Source organism: Clytia hemisphaerica, unplaced genomic scaffold (assembly GCF_902728285.1).
Source record: "Clytia hemisphaerica strain Z4C2 unplaced genomic scaffold, Clytia hemisphaerica genome assembly, whole genome shotgun sequence".
Taxonomy (NCBI): domain Eukaryota; kingdom Metazoa; phylum Cnidaria; class Hydrozoa; order Leptothecata; family Clytiidae; genus Clytia; species Clytia hemisphaerica.
The window spans coordinates 1026377-1047942 of NW_027104385.1; the positions used below are offsets into that span (position 1 = coordinate 1026377).

Here is a 21566-nt window from a genome sequence, read left to right on the forward strand (position 1 = left end):
CGAAAGAATTGGTTTATAAGTGTGTGCAAATGAAAAAATATCTAAATCATCTCTTTGAAGAACGTTTAAAATTAATTGGACTAGCTTAAGTCAAAGGTTATTTTGATCAATAGGTACAGGGTCTATACGTATGTTCCCCAAAATTCTCGAATAATAAATATTGTAAGATTGAATACTAGTTCATTAACCTATGGCTTTACTGATAATGGCCATCTAGTTAACTGTTAGTTTCTGGGTTTGGTTTAACTGCATTTTTCTTCTCCTATGTTAGATAGTGTAATAACAGCCTTACGTGTCTGAAGCCTTCTTCTGCAGCGTTTAGATTTTCGCTAGCGATTTTAACCTGACGTATATTTTTTCCGGGGATGATGTTGATTTGCATCAACAATTTTAACCTAAACAGATTCTATTGGTAATTCTTGCCCCCTGATTCGTGCCCATGACTTTTATAGATTTTAACAACTGACTAACAACTGATTCCTCCAGATTGAAATTTGAGTAATCCATCATCTTTCTAAATCTGTAGTATCTTAATAAATTTCAGAAGCGCTATGGAAGGCCATCTTTTGAAATTAGACTACAGTAAGACTTTATTTTGGATTTCTACGACGAATATTTCAAACGATTCTCAAAGATTTTTGAAGCTTTTTGATTTAAATCTTTTGTGATGGAAACTAGCATAACAGGGTCATGTTTTCAACTTAAATGTTTTAAATATATTGTTACATGTAATTTATTCGATGTAATGAATAAGTGACAAGTCGTTTGTGACGACGGCCTAGGACCAGCCAAGTCAATGGATAGTAGACTGAATACGAAGGTTAATAAAGATGAAATGGATGGTATGTTTTTTTTGTTTTTTTTTTTGCAAAAAGTGAATCAAACGAACAAGAAAGGTCGACACCACCAACTACCCCAGGAAGCTCTGCCTTCGTTTATTATGTACGAGAAGTTAGGAGGCTTCACCACTCTACAACACCCTTCTTAAGTAGAACTGATCTTTATAAAAACTTTGACATCGCTCAAAAAAGCTGACATGTTGATTTTCATTATTTTTTTTATCTAGAATTGTCCACAGTGATGGATTCGAAATTGACATTGAAAGCTGACAAATTCCAAATTGATGGTATTTATCTTGTTGTATTTTTCAATCTTTTCTATTTCTCATCTTTTGAGATGGGGCCCATTCGATGAAAAATGTTCTGAGTGTTCCGAGACCTTTACCTATGATTAGTCTTCACAAAGTTTGTTTTATTCTTTTAAAGGAATGTTGCTGAATAAAAAGGCTTTTTCTGATAAATATAATTTTTTTAACAAACTTGAGCAACAAAGTTGACCAACTATCAATGGAATCAAAATCTATAAAGGGTAAAGCTTTAGGTATGATTTTTATTTTCTCTACCCATGCTCAAACCTGAATTTATTCAAAGAAACTTTATTGGAGTTACCCCGGTGGGGTGGAGGTCCTATAAATTAACCTGTGTTCGTCCGTTCGTCTGTTATTAAATTTTCTCAGGATTGAATCATAGGAAGCTTTTGAGTTTTGGTACAAAGATGCAAAATGGTGATGGCCAAAATGTGACGGAGCCCGATTTTCGAAAAAAATTTGGGCCAAAAAACGGCTAAAAAACTTTGTGAAAAATTGGATCATTAATTTCTTCTGATTTTTTGCATGAAAGCAGGGTACCATCATAGGTAAATAATGGCTCTAGCAGATTTTTGCAAAAGGATTTTATTGGCTAAAAAAAGGCATGTTTATCTTTAAGAATCACTATTAATAAGCATACATCAATGTTCTTAGTCAAATCACTCAATTTTTTTATGAGATAGATGTTTTTTTTGCTCACGAAGTCTTGAATATGAAAGAATATTTCAAGAGCATGAAATTTTGGTTTCTAAATGTTTTATTCTATAAGAAACAAACGACTAATTTTAATAGATCGTCACTATTTGTGTTCTGAATGATTGTTTAATGGTCACGTCACGTAGACATCAATTATAAATGTGTTAAATGCATAACCGGGTAGGTCCATAAAAGTATCACTTGTTTGTTATTTGTTATCCTTGTTTTGTATTCCTTCTAGATACAACAAAGACACATTGGAACTTGCCAGAGCCTGTTTCCATCTTCTTTGGACGAGAAAGTTTCATTGAATCCATTAACTTGAAATTTCATCACAATCAAGCAGTTGCTTTGAGTGAAATGGGAGGTGTGGGGAAAACACAAATTGCTGCAAAGTTCGTTCAAATACACAAAGATGAATATCGGAAGATATTTTGGATTTCTGCTCTCAGCCTCAAGAGATCTCTGAACGAGATTTTGTGTGCATTTGGTTGTAAACAACTAATACCTGATGAACCTTCGATGGAAACTCTCACTTTCGTTTTCCACTCTAAGATTTGTGAAAGCTCCAAAAGATCGCTGGTTGTATTGGATGACGTCACTGAGGTCACAAAAGACGTCACTTCATTCATTGGAAGTGTGAAAGAAAAAATCAGCTTATTGTTGACATCTCAATTGAGGGATTGGGAAGATTATGGTTTGATTCAAATTGCTGTTCCATGTTTCCATGAACAAGAATCCATTGGCTTCTTACAGAATGAACTTACTACAGCCAGCCATCAAGAAATCTCCATTTTAGCGAATCGTTTACAATCATTACCTTTAGCCCTTCACCAAGCCATTTGTTACATCAAAAAACATAAAGTTCCTCTACACAAATACATCGAACAATTTGAAGCATGCAGAAAAAGTGTTTTGGGAATGAAAATCAATTCCTTTACTGAATATGACAAAACATTGTTGACAGTTTGGGATATGGCTTTTGCGAAGATTCGGGTCGAATCGAAGAATGCTCTTTTGATCTTGGGAATGATAGCTTTCATGGACAATCGAAAAATCAACAAAAAGACATTCTTTTATTTTGATAAAGTTGACGAATTTGAATTAAATGAAATCATCTCACTTCTTGGTCAATATTCATTGGTCGGCGAGCGGAACGAATGTTTAGAAATTCACAGTCTTGTGCAAAAAGTTATCTGATATCGTATTGAACAAAAACAATTTGTTGAGGATGAATGTCCGTTGATACTGCTTGAAAGTCTTCTTTTGAAAATCGAGGTTTCTATTAAAGATTTGGTTGCAAATGATGACTACGAGGATTTATGGTACATTCATGTTTTTCGTTTGATCATGAGTGGTGCACTCAAAACTATCAACTTTGATGTTTCCCTTGTATTATATATCGCCGTAGGCAGAATGGAGATGGAAAACTTATACCTACTTGCTGAACTTCTTTCAAAAGTTTTGTTAAAACAATATCGGTTGTTTCGAGATGTGGAAACTTTTCACAACCTGTTGCTTGTTCATCGTTGTTTCATATACGCGTCAAGTCAATTAGGTTTACTTAATGTATGAACGAGATTTTTGCTTTTGAAAAAGAGTTTTCCTCAGAGCTTGAAGAAAATTCTGAAGAAGTTTACCAGTGGAAGCTACAGCAAGCTGAGGCATATAATATACATGGACTAATGTCGTTATACGAAGATATCGTTCAAAATTTATTCAATGAACTGATCAAGAAGAAAGGATTTGATAACATTAAATTAAGATTGGCAAGGCATCTCAATGTAAGGGATGTTGAAGTTTTGTTGAATTCCGTTGACACAAATAATCTCAGTGACGCTGACTTGTTGGTTTATTATGATGCAAAATGTTCTTTATATATCAAGAACGGTTGCTTTGATTTCGCTGAACAAGTCATGAAGGATTGGAAAGAACACATACACATAAAACAATATTCTTGATTGTGGCACTTTAACTTGACACAAAGGAATTGCTTTTTACTTTACAAGAAAGGAAATTACAACGAAGCACTTCTTGCATGCGATGAAATTAAACGAGACATTGTCTTTACTAATGCAAATGTTTTCATTTGGGAAGCATTGATTTTGATCAAATTAGGAAAGTTCAACAATGCAGAAGTGTTACTTGATGACCTTGACCAACACAATAAGATTACCATTGAAATCAGTTCATACCTGAAATTTCGAAAGCATGACTTTGAAGCAGTAGAAAATCTCCTAACCGATGGGGAAGATGAGCGTCAGTCAAATCTTTTGTTTTCGGTAAAGGAATATGCGAAACTGCATCGACAACTCAAAACTAATAAACCAGCTGCGCTGGAAGCTCCGGCTTTAGAGATTAAAAGATGTGAAAGATGAGCTTGTTGAGTTAGTTGTGTTCGAACGTTGCCCACAAACTACTAATCAGAACAGATCAGAAAGCAAAGCAATAAATCTATTGCAGAGCGAGTATGAGAAATAATCTTAACGAATTGTACGAATAAATAAACCAGCTGGAAGTTTAGCTCTTCTAAGTGATTACACATGCACTTTCTTGCTTAAATAACCAAGCCCATCCCCCGCCCACTCATCCTCAACTAAAAAGTTCAAAATTGGAGCTAAAGGAGATAAACATTTAGAAGTCAATATTTCCAAGTTCTTATAAATTTATTTTTTTCTAAACTTGCCAATAGCGAAGCCATGATGCGCCATTGATTTGATTGTCCGCATAAAATTTAGTTAATGGGATAAACTTTCGCGGGTGGCAATATTTTCAAAATTTTGTGACTTAACTGTCAAATTGTGCATTTTGGTTGTTGAAATACACATTATTAGCACTTCTTTGATGCCAGTAAACATTCAAAAAGTATTTGTTTGACAAATTTTGAGTTTTGTTTAGAAATATTTCGCGAATGAGGCCTTTCCAAATTTCCATTGAGACTTAATTTTGCGGATGACACCCAACTCCGCGAAATCAGCGAAATTTAATCCCCGCGAAAGTTTATCCCATTAAGCCACGGGTTTTTAGCTAAGCATTATTTTTTCTGCTGGGATAATACTTGGAGAAGAGTAGGATAAACCAAATTAAATGGTCAATAGTGTGTATGTAATAAATAGTGTTATATTTGGAAAAAAACCTGTTTCGGGTTTGAAAAATGTTCAAAAGGAACGGACGCCCCAGCTAATGAAATTACGACAAAGTCCAAAAAATATCATTTTCAGTTATAACACTGTGAAAATTTCTCCGATCTTGTTCAAATTTACACAGGAATTGTGTTTTAGTATCCTTTACTGAATTCTCATAGTGATATGTTTGTAAAAAATCTGTGTCGGGTTTGAAAAATCAAAAGGAACGGTCGCCAGCCGCGACGAAATTACGACAAAATCCAAAATGATCATTTTCAGCCATAATACTGTGAAAATTTCTCCGATCTTGTTCAAATTTACACAGGAATTGTGTTTTAGTATCCTTTACTGAATTCTCATAGTGATATGTTTGTAAAAAATCTGTGTCGGGTTTGAAAAGTCAAAAGGAACGGACGCCAGCAGCCGCGATGAAATTACAACAAAGTCCAAAAATGATAATTTTCAGCCAAAACACTGTCTGACTGTGAAAATTTCTCCAATCTTGTTAAAATTTACACAGGAACTGTGTTTCAGTATCCTTTATTGAATTCTCATAGTGATATGTTTGTAAAAAATCTGTGTCGGGTTTGAAAAATCAAAAGGAACGGTCGCCAGCTGATGATGAATACGACAATAACAAAGTCCAAAACAGGATCATTTTCAGCCATACATAACACCACAAAAAATACTGTGTATCAATGGCTGTGTGTTTGAAAGTTTCATTGTCAAGTTTGAAAATCCAAAAGGGACAACCACCAATTAGATATCATCACATCATGAAAAATGACCAAAAGTCCAAAATAGATCATTTTTACAGCATAAAATCATGAGAAACACGCGTATTTGAATTCAGTATACAGTACAACGTACAACGCACCATCAAACTTCTCATAAATCGTGTCCAAAACATCATGAATAAGGATGAAAATGATCAATTTTTCACTGAGATTTGCCAGTATTTGCTACACAGTCAGCTAAAGTCCACTTTCGATAGCCATCTTTTTCTAAATACTTTTCGACCAATCAAATCACAATATTATCGGAATCAGTGATCCGTTTTTGTTAAATCGGAATAGATCATCGGATTAGATAAACAAACAAAAAATGTCTTGACCCTTGTCGGAAGAGAGAATTAAAGGCTCCTAGGCCGGAGCAATAAATCGAAAGAATTGGTTGAACAATGTCTGCAAATGAAGAAAAGTATAACTAAGTTCTTTCAAGTAGATTTAAATTCGATTCGTTTTTGAAATGCAATTTTATCAAATTGTGATTAGAATCGCATGTTTGGGAATTACTCCAACTTTTGGCTAAAATTTTTAACTGACTGCAATGTAATTGTTGTATTGACTTGGCCTGGAAAAGCAGAAATGGAAGTGTTTTTATTTTAACTATGAAAATATTCTAAGGAGTGGTTTCAGGGGGTACTGGATTCCGCCATTCGGTCTAAATTTTGTCCAATTTCTGTCACACCGTGAAGATCAAGTCTGAAATTCTACCAACGAAAATTTTCAATGAAATTGATTCTTTTCTCCAAAATTTCGAATGATTATTTGCCAAACTCCATTTTTCAGACCAAAACAGCCCAATTTCTCGTCTTCGACAGTTGACCTAAATTCTGCACATCCGTTCAAATTTCTATACGTCTTGAATTTTTGTGTTAAATTAGAGGATTAAATGTTATGAAATAGAATCATGGGTAGGCCAAATTTTTAGATGGCAACATTCCAAGGATATTTTGAACAAAGTCGATTGTTTGGGAGCAATTTTATCATTAATATATTTTAGATTGCAAATAAAAATTTTGTATATTTTTTAAAACAAGGTTTAAATTCATGATTTTCTTTGTTTCTTAGCTGGTGGCCCAGCATCACCATGATTTTCTTCTCTTAATAAGAATATTTTTGTAAGAACAATAAGGTCCCCAATGAGGCGATCGAAAATAAGAACATTTCAAGAACAGTTATATGCCTTAAATTTCAAAAGTATGATAAAAAAGATCAAAACAAAAAGCATCTCGGGGGGGGGGGCAAGTCGAGGTACAGTATGTGATGTGGTATTTACCGCCCTTAAGGATGCCTTTTTGGAACCTGGCAGTGTCTGTAATGGTTTTAAAAATCAGAAAATCAAATCTCAGTCCCATTAAGGGTCGAAAAATTTTACCCCTAAAACATCAAAATATGGTCAAATTAGTCCCAATAAGGGTCTTAAAATTCACAACATTTTCTAATTTTCTCTCTTTTAGGAGGGTCCGAGAATCGAAAGCCTCGTGGCACCCCCGTCATCCTGTAGACTTAGTACTCCACCCTCCGTCCCGGGGAAAGCATATCGATTGATAATATTTTGTACCTGTTAAGAACCGTCATAAAAGTGAACATACTCTTAGGTGCCAAATAAACGGGCCCCCCCGCTTGTTAATTTTTCGATTTTTTTCCAACCCCCCCGGACCTTATTAGGACCCCCCCCCGTTTATTAATTTTTGAAAAAATTCCCAACTACAAAAAGGAAAATTCCTTGTTTTACTCTAAAAAGCCTAAATTTAGTCTATTTTGACCCTTTTTAGGGTTTTTAAAGGTCCATTTTCCAACCTCCCCGGTAATTAGGCCCCCCCCGTTTATTTAATTTGAAAAATTTTCCCATTTATTCGAACCCCCCCCCCCCCGTTTATTTGGCACCTAAGAGTAGTGTTAAGACAAAGTGTTTTTGAAACTTTAATAAATTTTTTATTCCGAATAATGTAGTATATACATTAGTAGTATTTTATTTCACTGTCTATGATAACCTTTTTACTAAACCTATTTTATTAAATGTTTCCCAAGATGACCATATTTTTGAAACTTAAATGTCATAATTTTCCTTTAGAATCTTTGAAGTTTATAGCCCCCTGAGTTAGCCTTCTAAAATGTTTTTTGAACCGAAAGACGATCTCTGTTTTTTCAGAATTACATTTGTTATGCTTTTTATATTTTTCAGCAAAAAACAAAAGATTAAGAAAATAAAAAGAAATAAATGAAGAGAATGAGATGAGTACACCATTGTACATCCTCCAAAGCGAGTATTGGGTTCGCATCAACCTCGCTTTGGAGTATTGTATCAAAGAAGTGCTCATTGATGTACTTCACAACGTGCACAATGACACTTCTTATACTGGACTTCCAACTTGTCCAAAACAACTTCATCAAATATTCGTGCGAGAGAGATGTACCATCCCACATGGGGAATTGGCCCAACCCCAGGACAGCATTCACTATCTTGGGATAGGGAAATCATCGCGCTTATCAGACTCTGCCGATCCTATGTTCGCGACACACAGAACCGATGGTGTATAGCAACGATACTCGATCAGGACGGGAGAACCATGCGTTCTCACAAGTCTGACCCTATGAATTTCGTCACCACACCACATTGCCTGATATATCTCCCCACACTCTTGTATCAGAGTAGTGGTACCCAATTCCCCTCACATGGCATGGGTTGACCCGGGCGAAGGTGCATTCACTTGCCAAGTGAATCGTAGTGACACGGTGGGTATCAAACTCGGGCCTCCCAGGCGGGAGCCAAGGATGATAACCACCATACCACTACGCCTTTTATATTCGTGCAATGCAAACAAAACAAGAAACACGAGTTGAACAAAGTGTTGAAGAAAGAACAATGGGAAATATTGTGTCCACAAAATGGATCAACCAACCCAGAAGATTGGGATATCACCTTACTGATTGCTGTGTTGAGGTCCGTGGTTGGATTGCAACCTGCTGGAGGATGGAAAATCAAATCTCTTCAACACAACGATCAATCTATTGGAGCTTTCTTGTTTTTAATCAGAAATTTAAGAAATGAATTAATGCATGGTTCAGTCAATGCAGTACCAAACTTACAAGCTTCCAAGAAACTGAGAGCTCGAATGGAGAACATTTTACTGGGATTGAAATATAAGAATATGCAAATGTTTTATGATTTGGAAAGTTGTTCATTGGATAAACATGTGTTGGTTATTTCTCGAATGGTCACCAATTTGGATCAAGAAGTGGATTTGTTGCGAAATGAAGCGAGCGATAATTCGAATGCTATCAAAAATATCGAACAAACTAATCAATGGATCAAAACTTATTTGAAACAATTATCTTCGGCAAAAGCTGACAAAACTGACGTCGAAGGTGAGTTGCAATGGTTTTAATGTCGTCGAAAACACATTTACTTTCTTAACTCTTTTGAAGTCTTTGCAATGTAGGAGCTAAATCTTGTTAACTTTTTACCTCTGCCCACTGATTTTTGTGTTCATTGAATAACACAATTTGTTTTACTTTAGATTTAGCCAAGTCAATGAAAATGAAAGCTGATAGAGTTGAAATGGATGGTATGTTTTTTATTTTTCTTGTTTAGTTCTTTTAACTCTGGAATTTTTCTGTCTGAATAGGCATTTTCTGATAAATATCACTATTTTCTTTACTTTAGATCTAGCCAAGTCAATGAATATGAAAGCTAATAGAGATGAAGTGGACGGTTTGTTTTATTTCTTTACCTGTTTTATATTTTAGATGAAATGGTAACTACCCTCAAAAGCCTATCTGATAATTGTTTAATAAAGATTAGGAGGGATCGCCAAGTTGACGTTCTAAATGAAATTTATCCTTATAATAAATATTGATTTATTCTTGTTATCTATCTTATAGTTTTTCGACTTTTTCTATAAGATATAAGAAATCTTTTGTAATACCTAATTCTACCTAACGCCTAAGAATTTTTACTTTAGGTTTAGCCAAGTCAATGGATATAAAAGCTGATAGAGTTGAAATGGATGGTATGTTTTTTTTATTTAAACCATTTGCAAAAAAGTGAAACGAGTGTTCCGAGACCTTTACCTCTGTTTAGTCTAAACAAAGTTTGTTTTATTCTTTTAAAGAAATGTTGCTGAATAAAAAGGTATTTTCTGATAGATATCAATTATTTTAACAGAATTGAGCAGCAAAGTTGACCAGCTATCAATGGAATCAAAATCTGGAAAGGGTAAAGCGTTAGTTATGATTTTTATTTTCTCTACCCATGCTTAAACTTGAATTTATTCAAAGAAACTTTATTTAATATTTGTTATCCTTCTTTTGTATTCCTTCTAGATACAACAAAGACACATTGGAATTTGCCAGAGCCTGTTTCCATATTCTTTGGACGAGAAAGTTTGATTGAATCTATTCACTTGAAACTTCAACAAAATCAAGCAATTGTTTTGAGTGAAATGGGAGGTGTGGGGAAAACACAAACCGCTGCAAAGTTCGTTCAAATGCATAAGGATGAATATCAGAAGATATTTTGGATTTCTGCTGTCAGCCTCAAGAGATCTCTGAGCGAGATTTTGTGTGCATTTGGTTGTAAACAACTAATAGCTGATGAACCTTCGATGGAAACTCTGACTTTCATTTTCCTCTCTAAGATTTGTGAAGGCTCCAAAGGATTGCTGGTTGTATTGGATGACGTCACTGAGGTCACAAAAGACGTCACTTCATTCATTCGAAATGTGAAAGAAAAAATCAGCTTATTGTTGACATCTCAATTGAGGGATTGGGAAGATTATGGTTTGATTCAAATTGCTGTTCCATGTTTCCAAGAACAAGAATCCATTGGTTTCTTACAGAATGAACTTACTACAGCCAAACATCGAGAAATCTCCATTTTAGCGAATCGTTTACAATCATTACCTTTAGCCCTTCACCAAGCCATTTGTTACATCAAAAAACATAAAGTTCCTCTACACAAATACATCGAACAATTTGAAGCATGCAGAAGAAGTGTTTTGGGAATGAAAATCAATTCCTTTACTGAATATGACAAGACATTGTTGACAGTTTGGGATATGGCTTTCGCGAAGATTCGGGTCGAATCAAAGAATGCTCTTTTGGTCTTAGGAATGATGGCTTTCATGGACAATCGAAAAATCAATAAAAAAACATTCAGTTATTTTGATAAAGTTGATGAATTTGAATTAAATGAAATCATCTCACTGCTTGGTCAATATTCATTGGTCAACGAGCGGAACGAATGTTTAGAAATTCACAGTCTTGTGCAAAAAGTTATCCGATATCGTATTGAACAGAAACAATTTGTTGAGGATGAATGTCCGTTGACACTTCTTGAAGATGTTCTTTTGAAAATCGAGGTTTCTATTAAAGATTTGGTTGCAAATGATGACTACGAGGATTTATGGTACATTCATGTTTTTTGTTTGATCATGAGTGGTGCACTTAAAACTATCAACTTTGATGTTACCCGGGTGTTAAATATCGCCACAGGCAGAATGGAGATGGAGAACTTATACCAAATTTCTGAACTTCTTTCAAAAGTGTTGTTAAAACAATATAGGTTGTTTCGAGATGTGAAAACTTTTGATATGCTGTTGCATTGTCATCAACATTTCATAAACGCGTCAAGGCAGTTAGGTTTACTTAATTTGAATGAGATTTTTGCTTTTGAAGAAGAGTTTTCCACAGAACTTGAAGAACATTCTTTAGAAGTTTACCAGTGGAAGTTAAAGCAAGCTGATGTATATAATATACATGGAAGAGCGTTGTTATGCAATAATATCGTTCGAAATTTATTCAATGAACTGGTCAAGAAGAAAGGATTTGATGATATTAAATTAAGATTGGCGAGTTTTTTTACTGTAAGTGATGTTGAAGCTTTGTTGAATTCCGTTGACACAAATAATCTCAGTGACACGGACTTTCTGATATATTATCATGCAAAATGTTCTTTATACATCAAGAACGGTTGCTTTGATTTGGCTGAACAAGTCATGAAGAATTGGAAAGAACACTTACACAGAAAATGTTTTTCTCGATTATGGCACTTTAATTTCACAAAAAAGAATTGCTTTTTACTTTACAAGAAAGGAAATTACAACGAAGCACTACTAGCTTGCGATGAACTTAAACGAGATTTTCTTATTAATGCAGATGTTTTAATTTCGGAAGCATTGATTTTGATCAAATTGGGAAAGTTTAACGAAGCAGAAGTGCTACTTGATGACTTTAACCAACGCAATAATGTAATTATCATTGAAATCAGCTCATACCTGAAGTTTCGAAAGCACGACTTTGAGGCAGTAGAAAATCTCCTCACTGATTGGGAAGATGAGCGTCAGTCAAATCTTTTGTTTTTGGTAAAGGGATATGCGAAACTGCATCGACAACTCGAAAATGATAAATCGAGAGAATTGGTTGAACAATGTTTGCAAATGAAAAAAATGGTAAATAAATTCTTTCATGTACATTTGAATTCGATTTGTTTTTGAAATGCAATTTTATCAAATTGTGATTAGAATCGGATCTTTGGGAATTACTCCAACTTTTGGCAAAAGTTTTTAACTGTTGACTGCAATGTAATTGTTGTATTGACTTGGCCTATAAAATCAGAAGTAGTGTTTTTTTAGTATGAAAATATTCTAGGGGATGGTTTCAGGGGGTACCTGATTCCGCCATTCGGTCTAAATTTTCTCCATTATCCGTCACAATGTAAAGATCAAGTCCGTAATTCTACCACCGAAAATTTCCTATGAAATTGATTTTTTCTCGAAAATTCCAGAATTTTGACTTTTTGGTGTAAATTCCGAAATTTCGAACGGTTATTTGCCAAATTCCATTTTTTTGGACCAAAACAATCCAATTTTTCGTCTTCGACAGTGGACCTAAATTCCACTAATCCGTCTAAATTTCTAAACGTCTTGAATTTTTGTGTTAAATTAGAGAATTAAATATTATGAATAGAATTATTGGTAAGCGAAATTTTTGGATGGCAACATTCCAAGGATATTTTGAACAAAGGCGGTTGTTTGGGAGCAATTTTATCATTAATATATTTTAGATTGCAAATAAAAATTTTGTATATTTTTTAAAACAAGATTTAAATTCACGATTTTCTTTGTTTCTTAGCTGGTGGCCCAGCATCACCATGATTTTCTTCTCTTAATAAGAATATTTTTGTAAGAACAATGAGGCGATCGAAAATAAGAACATTTCAAGAACAGTTATATGCCTTAAATTTCAAAATTGTGATAAAAAAGATCAAAACGAAAAGCATCTCAGGGGGGGGAGGGTAAGTGGAGGTACGGTATGTGATGTGGTATTTACCGCCCTTAAGGATGCCTTTTTGGAACCTGACAGTCCCTGTAATGGTTTGAAAAATCAGAAAAATTAAATCTCAGTCCCATTAAGGGTCGAAAAATGTTACCCTTAAAACATCAAAATTTGGTCAAATTAGTCCCAATAAGGGTCGTAAAATTCACAACATTTTCTAATTTTTCTCTCTTTTAGGAGGGTCCGAGAATCGAAAGCCTGGTGGCACCCCCGTCATCCTGTAGACTTAGTACCCCACCCTCCGTCCCGGGGAAATCATATCGATTGATAATATTTTTTACCTGTTAAGAACCGTCATAAAAGTGAACGTAGTGTTAAGACAAAGTGTTTTTGAAACTTTAATGAAATCTCTTAATTCTGAATAATGCAGTATATACATTAGAAATTTTATTCCACTGTCTATGATAACCTTTTTACTAAACCTATTTTATTAAATGTTTCCCAAAATGACCATAGTTTTGAAACTTAAATGTCATAATTTTCCTTTAGAATCTTTGAAGTTTATGGCCCCCTGAGTTAGCCTTTTAAAATGTTTTTTGAACCGAAAGACGATCTCTGTTTTTTCAGAATTACATTTGTTATGCTTTTTATATTTTTCAGCAAAAACAAAAGATTAAGAAAATAAAAAGAAATAAATGAAGAGAATGAGATGAGTACACCATTGTACATCCTCCAAAGCGAGTATTGGGTTCGCATCAACCTCGCTTCGGAGTATTGTATCAAAGAAGCGCTCATTGATGTACTTCACAACGTGCACAAAGACCCTTTTTATACTGGACTTCCAACTTGTCCAAAACAACTTTATCAAATATTCGTGCAATGCAAACAAGACAATAAACACGAGTTGAACAAAGTGTTGAAGAAAGAACAATGGCAAATATTGTGTCCACAAAATGGATCATCCAACCCAGAGGATTGGGATATCACCTTACTGATTGCTGTATTGAGGTCAGTGGCAGTGGTTGGATTGCAACCTGCTGGAGGATGGAAAATCAAATCTCTTCAATCCAACGATCAATCTATTGGAGCTTTCTTGTTTTTGATCAGAAATTTAAGAAATGACTTAATACATGGTTCAGTCAATGCAGTACCAAATTTACAACAAGCTTTTCAAACAACTGAGATCTGAATCGAATGGAGAACATTTTACTGGGATTGAAATACAAGAATATGCAAATGTTTTATGATTTGGAAAGTTGTCCATTGGATAAACATGTGTTGGTTATTTCTCGAATGGTCACCAATTTGGATCAAGAAGTGGATTTGTTGCGAAATGAAGCGAGCGATAATTCGAATGCTATCAAAAATATCGAACAACATAATCAATGGATGAAAACTTATTTGAAACAATTATCTTCGGCAAAAGCTGACAAAACTGACGTCGAAGGTGAGATACATTGGTTTTCAATTTTTTCGAAAGCACATTTACTTTCTTACTTCTTTTGAAGTCTTTGTGTTGTAAGAGCTGAATCTTGTTAAACTTATTACCAGTTGCCCCCAATTTTTGTGGTCATTGAGTAACACCATCATAGTGTCCTCCCCCCTGGATTCAGGGGGGGGATGGGTTTTGAGGTCAAAAGGACGTATAGGGGGGAAAGAATTTTTTTTGAAGCCAGGGTGGGAAAAAACGAGGGGGGGGGATGGAAAATTTTCATTCTAGGCATGGGGGGGGGATACTCACCAAAATCAATTCAAAATTGAAAAACATCTGGTTTTATGAGATGATATAGCATAATGCTTAGTTTTATTAATATTATGGTTTGAAAACAACCATCCTTTCCATTTCTTCTTGAATTAGAACTACCTTAGGGAAAACAATAAGCGTTAAGTTCATCAAATTATAGCCTGGAGATCCATGTTATGATTTCTTATTCTATATACTGATGGCAAAATATATAGCATGGTACGGGCTGACAGTTTGAATTTCCCATATCCTAATAACGGTTGAAAACACAGCCAATCAAATTCTGTTATCGTTTCACTGGTCACACTTTCTTAAAGAAAGTGCAAGTTCCGAAATTTAATTTTTATTTTAGTAAGTGAATACAGCGCTAAATTCGAATTTCCCACTGTAATTTTTTTGAGGCCAAAATCGGACTCACAGCTCTGACCCGTCAAGTATTCATCAGATTAAAAAAAAATACGCAGACAGGTTCCTGTCTAATCAAATTACAGCTTTTTAATTTTTTGCTTGAGGGGGGGGGGGACAGAGAAATTTTTGGAGGCAGGGTGGGGAAAAATGAGGGGGGGGATGGAAAATTTTCATTCTAGGCATGGGGGGGGGAAGAGACCCTGAAGGACACTATGACAATTTGTTTTACTTTAGATTTAGCCAAGTCAATGAATAGTGGACTGAATACGAAAGCTGATAAAGATGAAATGGATGGTATGTTTGTTTCTTTACTTGTTTTATATTTCGGAGAAAATGGTATCTACCTGATGATTGTCTAATAAAAAGTAGGAGGCATCGCCAAGTTGACGTTCTAAACAAAATTGCTCCTTTTTGAAAAATATTGATTTCTTCTTGTTATCTATGTTATAGTTTTTCGACATCCTCTGTAATATATAAGAAGCTTTTTGTGATATATTTTCACTATCTTTCTGTCTGAATAGACATTTCCCGATAAATATCACTATTTGTTTTACTCTAGATTTAGCCACGTCAATAAATATGAAAGCTGGTAGAGTTGAAATGGATGGTATGTTTTATTTCGTTTACTTGTTTTATATTTTGGAGAAAGTGAACAATTATCTTCTGCAAAAGCTTATAACAATGACGTCGAAGATGAGATAACATATTTATTTCCTGCCTCTTTTGAATTCTTTGTAATGTAGGAGCTGAATATTGTTAACCTTTTTACTTCTTGACACTGATTTTTTGGTCATTGAATAACACCATTTCTCCTCTAGATTTAGCCAAGTTAATGGATAGTAGACTGAATACGAAGGCTAATAAAGATGAAATGGATGGTATGTTTTATTTGTTTTTTTTTTTGCAAAAAGTGAATCAAACGAACAAGAAAGGTCGACAACCGCAACTACCCCAAGAAACTCTACCTTCGTTTATTATGTACGAGAAGTTAGGAGGCTTCGTCACTCTACAACACCCTTTTGAAGTGAAAGTGATCTTAATAAAAACTTTGACGTCGCTCAAAATAGCTGACACGTTGATTTTCATTCTTCTTTTTTTTTATCTAGAATTGTCCACAGTGATGGATTCGAAATTGACGTTGAAAGCTGACATGTGCCAAATTGATGGTAAAGTTATACCACAAAAATTTGTTATGTTTGTCAAATGTTTTTCCTCCTCTTTTGAGGTGGTCTGCTAGCAACTTTTTTCATCAAAAATCAGATTTCAAATGTATCTAGTCGATGAAAAATGTTTCAAGTGTTCCGAGACCTTTACAAATTTCCTCTGTAATCTACACGAAGTTTATTTTTATTCTTTTAACGGAATATTGCTGAATAAGAAGGCCTTTTCTGATAAATATAAATTTTGAACCTACCCCGGTGGGGTGGAGGTCCTATAAATTAACCTGTGTTCGCTCGTCCGGCCGTCCGTTCGTTTGTTACCAACTTTCCTCAGGATTGAATCATAGGAATCTTTTGATTTTTGGTAAAAAAGGCGCAAAATGGTGATGGCCAAAATGTGACGGAGCCTGATTTTCAACAAAAAAAATTTTGGGCAAATAAAACGGCTAAAAAACGGGTTTTTTGCACTTTGTGAAAAATTGGATCATTAATTTTTTCGGATTTTTTGCATGAAAGTAGGGTACCATCATAGGTAAAAGATGGTTCAAGCAGAATTTTGCAAACAAATTTTGTTGGCTCAAAAAACGCATGTTTATCTATAAGAATCACTATTAATAGGCATACATCAATATTCTTAGTCAAATTACTCAATTTTTTATGAGATAGATGTTGTTTTTGCTCATGAGGGCTTACTTTTGAAGAGTATGTGTGTTTAGACATGAAATTTTGGCTGCTTGACGTATTTTTATATAAAAACTGGCCAAATTCAATATCTTTTTATAAGCACATTATCAATAATTACTTAGGTAATAGCTTTTCTAAAGATTGGCTCTTTCATTATTTATGATTTTTTGCACAAAGATGCATAACTATAAACCCTCGAATGTGACGGAGCCCGATTTTCGAAATAGTATTTTTGGGCAAATTTGGGCCAAAAAACGGCTAAATAAATGGGTTTGATTTTTTGCATGAAAGTAGGTAAAAGATGGCTCGAGTAGATTTTTGTGAAAAAAAGAATATTTCAAGAGCATGAAATTTTGGTTTCTTAACGTTTTTCTATAAGAAACAAACGACTAATTTTAATAGATCGTCACTATTTGTTCTGAATAATTATTTAATGGTCACGCTCACGTAGATATCAATTATATATGTGTTAAATGCATAACCAGGTAGGTCCATAAAAGTATCACTTGTTTTTTACAGAATTGAGCAACAAAGTTGACCAGCTATCAATGGAATCAAAATCTGTAAAGGGTAAAGCTTTAGCTATGATTTTTATTTTCTCTATCCATGCTTAACCCTAATCGTACTAAGGGGGGGGGGCTGCTTCTGTTCGGAGGTCAAATTAATGGTAGTAGCTCCTGAAATAATAGAACTTTTGCGATGAAATTTTCTGTAAATTCCTAACTTTTATTTAGCTTCGAAATAAAAAAAATTTTGAAACCTAAAAATTTTCACACAAAATTAACACTGTTCCAATATAAATTTATTTTTATGTCAAATATAACGTTTAAACTGTAATTTATTGAATATTTAGGATATAATAAGCAATTTAGACTCAGCCAACTTTTTCTAAAGCCTTTGTGAATACATTGGCTATTTATAAGAACAAAGGAAATTTTAAGCTTTTTCTCACTGTAGGCATGATGAGTGACGTCATCAAAAAGATTTTTTGTCAAAAGTTGCCTTTTAATGACAACGTTCTTGTATGCCAAATTTCATTCAAAAAGACCCACTAGATCAAAAGATAGGGGTGGTACAGGAAAAGCCCCTCCCCCCTAGTTTTGAACTGCCCCTAAAAGCCTAGTAAGAATAGGGTTAAACCTGAATTTATTCAAAGAAACATTATATGTTATTTATTCCTTCTAGATACAACAAAGAGACATTGGAATTTACCAGAGCCTGTTTCCATCTTCTTTGGACGAGAAAGTTTGATTGAATCCATTCACTTGAAACTTCAACAAAATCAAACAATTGCTTTGAGTGAAATGGGAGGTGTGGGAAAAACACAAACTGCTGCAAAGTTCGTTCAAATGCACAAGGATGAATATCAGAAGATATTTTGGATTTCTGCTGTCAGCCTCAAGAAATCTTTGAGCGAGATTTTGTGTGCATTTGGTTGTAAACAACTAATACCTGATGAACCTTCGATGGAAACTCTGACTTTCATTTTCCTCTCTAAGATTTGTGAAGGCTCCAAAAAATCGCTGGTTGTATTGGATGACTTCACTGAGGTCATAAAAGACGTCACTTCATTTATTCGAAATATGAAAGAAAAAATCAGCTTATTGTTGACATCTCAATTGAAAGATTGGGAAGATTATGGCTTGATTCAAATTGCTGTTCCATGTTTCCAAGAACAAGAATCCATTGGCTTCTTACAGAATGAACTTTCTGCAGCCAGCCAACATGAAATCTCCATTTTAGGGAATCGTTTACAATCATTACCTTTAGCCCTTCACCAAGCCATTTGTTACATCAAAAAACATAAAGTTCCTCTACACAAATACATCGAACAATTTGAAGCATGCAGAGAAAGTGTTTTGGGAATGAAAATCAATTCCTTTACTGAATATGACAAAACATTGTTGACAGTTTGGGATTTGGCTTTTGCGAAGATTCGGGTCGAATCAAAGAATGCTCTTTTGATCTTGGGAATGATGGCTTTCATGGACAATCGAAAAATCAACAAAAACACATTCAGCTATTTTGATAAAGTTGACGAATTTGAATTAAATGAAATCATCTCACTGCTTTGTCAATATTCATTGGTCAACGAGCGGAATGATTGTTTAGAAATTCACAGTCTTGTGCAAAAAGTTATCCGATATCGTATTGAACAAAATCAATTTGTCGAGGGTGAATGTCCGTTGACACTGCTTGAAGTTGTTCTTTTGAAAATAGAGGTTTCTTTTAAAGATTTGTTTGCAAATGGTGACCACGAGGATTTATGGTACATTCATGTTTTTCGTTTGATCATGAGTGGTGCATTCAAAGGAATCAACTTTGATGTTAACCAGGTGTTAAATATCGCCGTAGGTAGAATGGAGATGGAGAATTTATACCTACTTACTGAACTTCTTTCAAAAGATTTGTTAGAACAATATAGGTTGTCTCGAGCTGTGGAAACTTTTCACGGTTTATTGCTTGTTTATCGTCGTTTCATGGACGCGTCAATTCAATTAGGTTTACGTAATTTGGATGAGATTTTTGCTTTTGAAGAAGAGTTTTCCTTAGAGCTTGAAGAAAATTCTGTGGAAGTTTACTTGTGGAAGCTGAAGCAAGCTGAGGTATATAATATGCATGGACGAGTGTCGTTATACAAAGATATATTTCAAAATGTATTTAATGAACTGGTCAAGAAGAAAGGATTTGATGACATTAAAATAAGATTGGCGAGGCTTGTCACTGTAAGTGATGTTGAAGCTTTGTTGAATTCCGTTGACACAAATAATCTCAGTGACGTGGACTATTTGGTGTATTATGATGCAAAATGTTCTTTATACATCAAGAACGGTTGCTTTGATTTGGCTGAACAAACCATGAAGAATTGGAAAGAACACATACACAGAAAACCATTTTCTCGAGTGTTTCACTTTAACTTCACAAAAAAGAATTGCTTTTTACTTTACGAGAAAGGAAATTACAACGAAGCACTACTTGCATGCGATGAACTTAAACGAGATATTGTTTTTACTGATGCAAATGTCTTCATTTTGGAAGCCTTGATTTTGATCAAATTAGGAAAGTTCAACGAGGCAGAAGTGTTACTTGATGACTTTGACCAACACAATAATATTATCATTGACATCAGTTCATACCTGAAATTTCGAAAGCACGACTTTCGAGCAGTAGAAAATCTCCTGACCGATCGGGAAGATGAGCGTCAGTCAAATCTTTTGTTTTTGGTAAAGGAATATGCGAAACTGCATCGGCAACTCGAAAATAATAAATCGAGAGAATTGGTTGAACAATGTTTGGAAATGAAAAAATATATAAATAAATTCTTTCAAGTACATTTCGATTCGATTAATTTTTGAAATGCTATTGTATTGAATTATGATTAGAATTGGATCTTTGGGTATTACTCAATCTTTTGGCTAAACTGATAAGTTTTTCAAGTGACTGCAACGTAATTGTTACATTGACTTGGCCTGTAAAATCAGAAGAAGTTTTTTTTATCATGAAAATATTCGAGGGAGTGGTTTCAGGGGGTACCTGATTCCGCCATTCGGCAAATTTTTGGTTAATTTCCGCCACACCGTGTAAGTCCGAAATACCGCTACCGAAATTTCCTATGAATTTGATTCTTTTCTCGAAAATTCTGAAATTTTGACTTTTTGGTGCAAATTTTGAAATTCCGAACGATTTTTAGCCAAATTCAATTTTTCCGTACCAAAACAACCCATTTTTTCGTCTTCGACAGTAGGCCTAAATTCCACTCATCTGCCTAAATTTGAATTTTAGTGTTAAATTAGCAGATTAAATGTTATGAAATAGAATCATGGGAAGGCGACATTTTTGGATGGCAACATTCCAAGGATATTTTGAAGAAAGTGTGTTGTTTTGGAGCAATTTTATCATCGATTTATTTTAGATTGAAAATAAAAATTTTGCATATTTTTTTAAAATAAGATTTAATATTCACGATTTTCTTTGTTTCTTAGCTGAAGCAGCCTAGCATCACCCTGATTTTCTTCTTTTAATCAGAATTTTTTTAGAACAATGAGGTCCCCAATGAGGCAATCAAGAATAAGAAGATTTCAAGAACAGTTATATACCTTAAATTTCAAAATTATGATTTTGAGGCGGTCGAATCACTCATAAAAGATAACGACGCGGAGTACGTCCAAAATCCTTTGTTTTTGGTAAAAGAATATGCCAAGCTTCAACGAGAACTCGAGAAATATAAATCGAAAGAATTAGTTGATAAGTGTGTGCAAATGAAAAATATCTAAATCATCTCTTTGAAGAACATTTAAAATTATTTGAACGAATTTAACTCAAAGGTTTATTTTGATCAATAGGTACAGCTACAGGGATTTATGTTCCCCAAACTTCTCGAATAATAAATATTGTAAGATTGAATACTAGTTCGTTAACCTATGGCTTTACTGATAATGGCCATTTGGTTAACTGTTAGTTTCTGGGTTTGGTTTAACTACATTTTCTTCTCCTATGTTAGATAGTATAATAACAGCCTTTCGTTTCTGAAGCCTTCTT

The 21566-nt window shown here is 34.3% G+C and overlaps 2 protein-coding genes across 10 annotated transcripts; both read left to right on the forward strand.

Annotated features, from left to right (window-relative positions):
* The first annotated feature begins 792 nt into the window (after positions 1 to 792).
* LOC136819471 (uncharacterized) lies at positions 793 to 20435 on the forward strand. 9 transcript variants are annotated; one of them, XM_067075695.1, is made up of 6 exons: positions 7946 to 9122; positions 9275 to 9322; positions 9421 to 9468; positions 9719 to 9766; positions 17547 to 17597; positions 18213 to 20435. In XM_067075695.1, the coding sequence occupies exons 1-6, from the start codon at positions 8810 to 8812 to the stop codon at positions 20381 to 20383; spliced, it is 2679 nt and encodes an 892-aa protein (XP_066931796.1). In that variant the 5' UTR covers positions 7946 to 8809; the 3' UTR covers positions 20384 to 20435. The 9 variants fall into 9 exon arrangements, with proteins under 9 accessions (XP_066931803.1, XP_066931805.1, XP_066931804.1 ...); XM_067075696.1 differs by lacking the exon at positions 9275 to 9322; XM_067075700.1 differs by lacking the exons at positions 7946 to 9122; positions 9275 to 9322; positions 9421 to 9468; positions 9719 to 9766 and adding exons at positions 14229 to 14478; positions 15418 to 15477; positions 15743 to 15790.
* Positions 1324 to 3043, forward strand: LOC136819456 (uncharacterized). The gene is made up of 2 exons (XM_067075679.1): positions 1324 to 1380; positions 2085 to 3043. The coding sequence occupies exons 1-2, from the start codon at positions 1347 to 1349 to the stop codon at positions 3041 to 3043; spliced, it is 993 nt and encodes a 330-aa protein (XP_066931780.1). The 5' UTR covers positions 1324 to 1346.
* Positions 20436 to 21566: the final 1131 nt, after the last annotated feature.

What these genes read in the sequence shown, in the direction of transcription:
- LOC136819471 (XM_067075695.1), top strand. Translation starts at nt 8,810, where the DNA reads ATGCATGGTTCAGTCAATGCAGTACCAAACTTACAAGCTTCCAAGAAA. An exon ending in TGATAGAGTTGAAATGGATG is followed by an intron (nt 9,323 to 9,420) that starts GTATGTTTTTTA and finishes TCTTTACTTTAG; the next exon opens with ATCTAGCCAAGTCAATGAAT. An exon ending in GGAATCAAAATCTGTAAAGG is followed by an intron (nt 17,598 to 18,212) that starts GTAAAGCTTTAG and finishes TATTCCTTCTAG; the next exon opens with ATACAACAAAGAGACATTGG.
- LOC136819456 (XM_067075679.1), top strand. Translation starts at nt 1,347, where the DNA reads ATGGAATCAAAATCTATAAAGGGTAAAGCTTTAG. An exon ending in TATAAAGGGTAAAGCTTTAG is followed by an intron (nt 1,381 to 2,084) that starts GTATGATTTTTA and finishes TATTCCTTCTAG; the next exon opens with ATACAACAAAGACACATTGG.